The sequence below is a fragment of the Fistularia commersonii genome, chromosome 25 (assembly GCF_037954325.1).
Source record: "Fistularia commersonii isolate RoL2024-O1a breed Wild chromosome 25, RoL_Fcom_v1.0, whole genome shotgun sequence".
In the NCBI taxonomy this organism is placed as follows: domain Eukaryota; kingdom Metazoa; phylum Chordata; class Actinopteri; order Syngnathiformes; family Fistulariidae; genus Fistularia; species Fistularia commersonii.
The window spans coordinates 12598694-12606829 of NC_141308.1; the positions used below are offsets into that span (position 1 = coordinate 12598694).

At 50.5% G+C, this 8136-nt stretch overlaps 1 protein-coding gene across 4 annotated transcripts in view; it reads left to right on the top strand.

The window, feature by feature from the left end:
• The window catches only part of LOC147219344 (solute carrier family 12 member 7-like), a 28323-nt gene extending 20440 nt beyond the window's left edge, over positions 1–7883 (top strand). Inside the window, exons 17-27 of one of the 4 annotated variants that reach the window (XM_086172669.1) lie at positions 1228–1332; positions 1494–1662; positions 1742–1937; positions 2008–2177; positions 2251–2382; positions 2467–2574; positions 4332–4436; positions 5680–5849; positions 6219–6233; positions 6649–6782; positions 7165–7883. In XM_086172669.1, coding sequence (XP_086028795.1) covers positions 1228–1332; positions 1494–1662; positions 1742–1937; positions 2008–2177; positions 2251–2382; positions 2467–2574; positions 4332–4436; positions 5680–5849; positions 6219–6233; positions 6649–6782; positions 7165–7256 — 1396 coding nt within the window. In that variant the 3' untranslated portion in view covers positions 7257–7883. The remainder of the gene's footprint in view (positions 1–1227; positions 1333–1493; positions 1663–1741; positions 1938–2007; positions 2178–2250; positions 2383–2466; positions 2575–4331; positions 4437–5679; positions 5850–6218; positions 6234–6648; positions 6783–7164) is intronic. The other 3 variants (XM_086172670.1, XM_086172672.1, XM_086172673.1) reach the window with 3 other exon arrangements.
• Positions 7884–8136: the final 253 nt, after the last annotated feature.

Here is an 8136-nt window from a genome sequence, read left to right on the forward strand (position 1 = left end):
ATTAATTCATTTATCTATTAATTCATTCATTCATTATTCATCCATCCATCAATTCATTCATTCATTCATAGATTCTTTCATTCATTTATTCATTCATCCATCCAATCTATTAATTCATTCATCCATTACTTTATTCATCTATACATCCATGCATCCATCTATTCATTCATTCATTCATTCATTCATCTATCTATCATTCCATTTATTCATTCATCCATTAATTTATCCATCCATCCATTCATTCATTCATTCACTCAGATCCATTCATTCATTCATTCATTTGTTCATTCGTTCATTCATTCATATGTTTATTCATTCATGTATCCATCCATCCATCCATTCATTCATCAGGGCTCTTTAAACCTCAATCTTTTGTTTTTCAACCTAGCTTGTAGTTGTTACACCTGAAATACAAAACACCACTGATGTATTTGAATAACAGCTCAAGTAAATCAGAATACGGTATGTAGCACGTTGATACGCCACGTTAGCATGAGTTAGCACACCATCACGACGAGAAGGTTCCCGTAGATTTTCTCGACATGTTCTTTCCCCGTCAGCCTCGGTTCTCCACGTTTTCCATGTTCTCCAGCCTTGCTTCTCTACTTGGTCTTCTTAGCAGGATGATAATGAAATTAATCAAGTGCTTTACAACTTAGCATAAATAAGAGCAGTGACATGGTATTCATGGTATTCCATTCAGAGTGCCGCTCGACGCTTAGCCCGCTAGCAGTTAGCGCTTGTTCTTCAGTGACCCCATCGTCCTCCTCTTCTCACAGGAGTTCTGAAGAGTCCTGCTGACCTTCTCCTTCTTCTTCTTCTTCATCTTCTTGTCTTCTGAATGCAGTTGCAAGCCTGTGGACCCCGATGGGTCTCCGCAATTAGCTTTGCAATGCGGCAAAGCTTACGGCAACAACCCTGTTTGGAATGATGTAAACGCGTCAGAGCTAATTGGACGGCTGAGAGACTATCACACACACACACACACACACACACACACACTTACGCCAGTCCAGCTTGTATTGCCGGAACGAATCATCCCGCAATGCAAAGTAGCACAAAGCCGCTTCTGTGTCCGATGTCGTCCTTCCAACAATAACAAAAGCTCCAGTTGTTCCGACAAATAAAAAAAAAAAAACAAACATCCCATAATAATCACCGCACGACAACACCCCCCCCTTTACTCAAGAAGAAGTCATGTCTTGTTTCTGACCTCTCCGGTCGCAGGGCGGAGAAGGAGTGGGGCGACGGGATCCGCGGACTTTCCTTGAACGCGGCGCGCTACGCCCTGATCCGCCTGGAGGAGGCGCCGCCGCACATCAAGAACTGGAGGTAGGCGCCGCGGGGAGCTCCGAAGGTCCACCAGGTTCTACGTCGATGACAAGAACTCTTGCGGTCGCGCGTTTCCTGTCAACGTTGGGGTCGCGGTGCTGCGTTCCTACCAGTAGGTGGCTCCAAAGCTCAGCGCTGCTTCTGCGCTCTGCTTCTCGCAGGCCTCAGCTGCTGGTGATGTGCAAGCTGGACGCCGACCTGGCGGTGAAGCACCCGCGCCTGCTGTCCTTCACCACGCAGCTGAAGGCCGGGAAGGGGTTGACCATCGTCTGCTCCGTGCTGGAAGGGACCTACATGACCCGCGGTGACGACGCCAAAACCGGCGAGAAGGTCCGACGCGCTTTCCCTCAAACCGGTATGCTTTCTTTTGATTTGTTTTTTTTTCAAACTTCAAATCGCCCCCTTGCAGAATCTGAAGGCCGCCATGGCGGCGGAGCGAACCAAGGGCTTCTCCCACGTGGTGGTGTCCTCCAACCTGCGGGACGGCTTCTCCTTGCTCATCCAGTCGGCCGGATTGGGCGGGATGAAGCACAACGCCGTGCTGATGGCGTGGCCGTCCACGTGGGAACAAGACCGGGACCCGTCGGCGAGGAGAAACTTCATCGGTAAACATCACGACCTGAAGGCAACTCCCGGGGTTTCCCTTCCGAACCACCTGACCTTCTGTTGCCCCAGAGACGGTGAGGGAGACCACCAAAGCCCACCAGGCGCTGCTGGTAGCCAAAAACATCGACCATTTCCCCGGCAACCAGGAGCGGCTGAAGGAAGGGAACATCGACGTGTGGTGGATTGTGCACGACGGGGGGCTTCTGATGCTGCTGCCGTTCCTCCTGAGCCAGCACAAGGTATGACCTCGGACACACACACACACACACACTTCCTGGTTCCCGTGCGATGAGGCGCCATTTCGGCCCGCAGGTGTGGAGGAAGTGCAAGATGCGGATCTTCACGGTGGCGCAGATGGATGACAACTCCATCCAGATGAAGAAGGACCTCCAGATGTTCCTCTATCAACTGCGTCTGGACGCGGTGGTGGAGGTGGTGGAGATGGTAAGGGACGCCCGTCCTCCCGCCGCCAGGTGAACACCGTGCTAAGCTAAGCTAACGGGTCCCGCCTTTCCTCTGGCGCTGCAGCACGACAGCGACATCTCCGCCTTCACCTACGAGAAGACCCTGGTGATGGAGCAGAGGTCCCAGATGCTCAAGCAGATGCAGCTTTCGCGCACGGAAAGGGAGCGAGAGGTAAGGCAAAACACATGTGACAGGACACATGCACCACCTACAGGAGGTTGGAAGGAGTACCCTGGTACCGAGGGAGGACAACTTTATGAATCCCGAAGGAAGTTCTTTTGGTGGAAGACTCGAGCATGACGTACATTCACTCAAAACCTGATTCTGATTTTATTGCTGTGAGGTTTCCTTCTTGCAGAAAGGGGAGGAGTTCTATAGATTGATGGCCATGGGTAAGAAACACCTCCTGTGGCGTTCTGTGGTGCTCCTGGGTGGTCTCAGTCTACATCTGAAGGTGCTTTGGTAGGACTTCAGTCCAGCATGCAAGGGTACAGGAGAGGTGTTGGCCCTGATACTTAGCAGCTTCTCCGGCATCCTCCTCTAGAGACCTCCACCAATGAGTCCCATTCAACTCCCAGGATGGAGACTGCATTCCCGATGAGCTTATTTAGTATGTAGCCTACCGCCCACTATCCTAGAAGATGACGCTGGACACCACTGTGTGATCAAACATCTGCAGCCTGGCTCTGCAGACGATGAAAGACCTGAGTCTCCTGAGACAGAACAGGCAGCTCTGACCTTTCTTGTATTTGGCATCTGTGTTTTAAGTCCAGTCTAGTTTATTGTCTGTATGGATGCCAAGGTACGTGTACTCATACACCAATACTGAGGCAGGAGGACATCGATACTGAAGGAGTACGCTGATACTCAGCCAGCAGTACACTGATGCTGTGGCAGGAGTACGTCGATACCCTTGCAGGAGTACACTGCCTAAGAAGCAGGGGTACACTGGGGGGGAGGGGAGGTACACTGATACTGAGGCAGGAGTGCCCTGATGCTAAGGTACTGAGGCAGGGGTATGCTGATACTTAGGCAGGAGTAGACTAATACTGAGGCAATAGTACACCAATACTGAGGGAGGAGTACACTGATGCTGAGGGAGTACACTGATGCAGAAGTAGGAGTTCAGCACATACTGAGTCAGGAGTACAATGATACCCTGGCAGGAGTACACCACCTCAGAAGCAGGAGCATCTGGATGCAAAGTTGGAGTACACTGATGCAGAAGTAGTAGTGCACAGATACAGCGCCAGGAGTACACTGGTACAGTGGTAGGAGTACACTGATGCTGGGGGAGAGGTACACTGATGCTGAGGGAGTACACTGAAGCAGAAGTAGGAGTTCAGCACATACTGAGTCAGGAGTACAATGATACCCTGGCAGGAGTACACCACCTCAGGAGCAGGAGCATCTTGATGCGAAGTAGGAGTGCACTGATGCAGAAGTAGTAGAACACAGATACTGCGCCAGGAATACACTGATGCAGCACTAGGAGTACACCGATGCTGAGGGAATACACTGATGCAGCACTAGGAGTACACCGATGCTGAGGGAGTACACTGATGAAGAAGTAGGAGTACACAGATACTGAGCCAGGAATACACTGATGCTGAGGGAGTACACTGAAGCAAAAGTAGGAGTTCAGCACATACTGAGTCAGGAGTACAATGATACCCTGGCAGGAGTACACCACCTCAGAAGCAGGAGCATCTTGATGCAAAGTAGGAGTACACTGACGCAGAAGTAGTAGAACACAGATACTGAGCCAGGAGTACACTGATACAGCGGTAGGAGTACACCGATACTGAAGTACAGTGATGAAGTACATTAGAAGTACAGTGACCAAGAAGGAAGCAATCACAGTGTGAAGCAACCAAGGAAGAGTTGTAAAAGTACTTCCTGTGTACACTCCCCACCGGCGTGCTCAGATTCAGAGCATCACGGACGTGTCTCGCGGCTCCATTCGGAGGAAGAAGGCATCGCGCGTTGGGACGCCGTCCCTCGACGCCTCGCCACCCACAGCCAAGGAAGAGGTAGCCACGGCAACCGAGCAGCCCTCGCCGGCTTGTCACGCCATTTCTTTCCCGCCGCCATCGCCCATCATCCATTGATCTTTCCCTGTTCCTGCTTGCAAAATGAAGGTGCCGTCCACCGGTAGTTGCTGCAAATGGACACTGGGGGGCGACAGGCGTCTGATTGGACAGAAAGAAGCTCGCTCTCCCACTCTGATCTGCCCTCACGCTTACTGGGAAAACAAGTCTATTGATACCTACATCGGAGATGACTGATACTTTTCAAAATCGTGTTAACGATCAACGGCCTTGTTCCGCTTTCCACGAAAACGGGTTTTTATTTGATCGTCCGACATCTCAGGGAGTTTATCAATCGGTATCATGTGCAACAGCGATTGATTGGCCGCAGAGTAGCCTAGCAGCAAGAAGGTCCCTGGTTGGATACCACCAGTGGGGATTCTTGTGTGGACTCTCCATGCTCTGAAACCGGGTTCTCCCATGATCCAAAAGCAAATCGGAGGTGCTTCCAAGACCGCAAATCGCCTCAATGATGCGTGACTTTGAGCCACCGACCACTCAAAGAAAGTGCCGTAAGCTAACATGTTTATGCTAATACGTGCATCAGTGAGGGTTGTAGTCAGAGGCATACAGTGCTTGTAGACGCTCCCAGAGGAGCTGCACATCTCTAGAAATAATACTTATTTGTCTGTGGATGTTCTCGCTCATGTAGGTCATGATGAATTCTTTACCTTCTTCAGTTCTAGAAGCCTCTTGGAGATGTTAGCAAGAATGTTTGTTACGGCCATTATCATAAATCGGAGTGAGCGCGAACTAAAGAAGCCTCATGGTTGAGGGATGAAACATCTTCAAGTGAAGAAACTAAAGTCCAGTTGCCACGACAAGAAGATTTCTACAAGACCTCACCAAGGGACTTCTTCAGTTCCAGAAGTGAAGATCTCAGAGAATATTCGATGTGGGCATTATCACGAATCGGAGTGTCTGCGAATGTTTGGGTTTCAAAACCCCGTCGCCGATAAATTCTCCGGCTCAGGACATCAAGCAAATAAGCGCCGCGTTGACCTTTGGGTTTCTGAAGTCACAGGAGGAGCCTGAAGGACTTTCAAGCCGCCACTCACCCTGAAATCTCCTAACATGCTAATTTCATGGTCATCCTCATGTCACTCACAAGCGTAAACAACCCCTCCAGTGCCATCTTGAAAACCCGTCCAGATATTTCCCCTCACTTCTGCTCTTCCTCTTCCAGGCGCAGCTGATCCACGACCGCAACACGGCGTGTCACACCGCCGCCGCCGCCAAGGCGCCGGGGGGAACGCCGGATCGCGTCCACATGACCTGGACCAAGGACAAGCTGATCAGCGAGAGGAACCGACAAAGAGAAGGGATGGGGGTGAAGGACATGTTTAACATGAAACCGTGAGTTTTTTTTAATGTTTCTATTCGAGACACAAAATATCAAGGTGTCCTGATGGAACAAAATGTTCTGGGTTCTTCCACCTGCATCATGAGCAGAACCACAGGAAGTAGCGCCTGAAGAAGGACTTCTTGTTTGCGCATTTGTCGCCACCTAGTGGTCAAGAAGTGTAACTGCAAGTGAAAGGTAGCCTTGTGAACGCAAGACTTCCTTGTTTTTGGGACCAGGATGACCTCTTTTAAAGACTATGGCGACCTCAGTAGCGTCACCAGCGAGGCTCCGCCCCCAAATTAGTACCGGTGCAGATGATTGGTCCCTGCTCCGGTTGTTTAATGATTGGATGTGTTTTTTCTTTTGCCCTCCTCTTCCAGCGAGTGGGAGAACCTGTAAGTGACGTCCCCATCTTCTCCATCTTCTCCATCTTCTCCACTCCCTCTGCCTGCATGTGCATGAACTTCTCCATGTGTGTGTGTGTGTGTGTGTGTGTGTGTGTGTACACATGTGTTACACAATCACAGTTGCCCGTTAACGATTGCAAGCTAGCCAGCATGCTCCACCAATCATGCGTCGCTAGCCGTAGCTGCTGCGGCCCTCTGTGACGTCTTGTTTCCATAGCAACCAGTCCCCCGCCTGCATTTGCATGCACTTCTCCGCCTGCATGTGCGCACACCTGTCGCACGATCACGTTTGCCCGTTAAGAATCGCTAGCTAGCCGGCATGCACCACCTGTCACTGTAGCTTCTGCGGCTAGCATGCACCACCGTAGCTTCCGCGGCCCTCTGTGACGTCTTGTCTCCATAGCAACCAGTCCAACGTGCGACGTATGCACACGGCGGTGAGGCTGAATGAGGTGGTGGTCAAGAAGTCCCAGAAATCGGAGCTGGTGCTGCTCAACATGCCGGGCCCGCCCAAGAACAAGAAAGGGGACGAGAACTGTATCCTTTGGGTTAGTTACCATATGGTAACACGTTAAATTAGCGCCGGTGATCTACAAGTCTGGGTTTGTTGCCACGGTTACCAGAAACATCACCAAACTATGTCTATATATGTAGATGGGGTGGAGGGGTTACCACTTCCACCTTGTAGCGAGAAGGTCCCTGGTTCAATTGCGATAGGTGGCCTTTCCATGTGGGTCTTTCCATGTTCTCCCGTATCTGATTGAGGTTCCTCGGGGTTCTCCAGGCTCCTGTTACAGTCCAAACACTTGCGGAAGGTGAAAAGGAAGAGGGCGAATACTTGTATGTCTTTACAGATCGTTTGGAAGCTAACGTGTCGGAGGAAGGGTCTGATGTTGTTGCTTAACGGAGCGTCTCGCAGACATGGAGTTCCTGGATGTGCTAATGGAGGGGTTGGACCGGGTCCTGCTGGTCCGCGGCGGAGGACGGGAAGTCATCACCATCTACTCGTAGTGCTTGAAGGGCATAGAGGAGGTGATGGTGATGGATGGACTGAAGATGGAAACGGGAAGGAACCGTAAGACTTTGAGACAAAGAGCCCGGTTGCCTCCTTTTGTCCTAGAAGGACAAACCACCAGACCACACATGAGGACAACAGGCCTCGACCTTCTCCGCCTCCGTTTTAGCTCCGTTTTTTCGCCGGGGGGGTCGGCTTGCCGGAGGGCCGGCATGCCGGAGGGCCGGGCTGCAGCCCCAGAATTTTTTAAGGGAAGTTTAAGGGAAGTTGCGATTCGGCCCTGCGCTCAGAGGGGGAGCGGCAGGTGAGCCATCTGTTGTACTTCGACTTTGTTTTGTTGTTTTACTTTTATTCCTCTTAGTGTTTTACTACTGAGTCCAAGCAAAGTGCGCGCTGCTCTGGGCAACGCACACCCTGCACAAAAGGATATTTTTATAAGAAATTAATAAAACTGAATGAACAAACGCGTGAATATCCCTTTTGCCGAGACTGAAAACCCCAGAGAGTAAGAAAATAGTTGCGTTTTTCAGAAAAAAAACAGAGCCAGGAATCCGGTGTTGCCGTTGCGGTCCACTAACCGGGAGGATCTCTTTGGGTCCAAAATAAAAAGGTTCTCCGAAATGTCTTCTGTCTGGTTGGTGTATCGTTTAATTTCCTCCTTTCATGTAAAATGACTTTTAGAAACAATAGCAACCATCTGTTTTTATCTGTGATGCTAATCTAAACTAGCGCTAAGCTAACTTAGAGGGTTTCCGCCCCTGATCAGACGGTGGAGAAGTGTTTGTCATTGGACCTGCAGGAGGGGAACCTCCCGGCACGACTCACTGAGCGCGCCCGGAAATGTCCAAACAGGAAGTTTGTACAAAAAGGAAATGA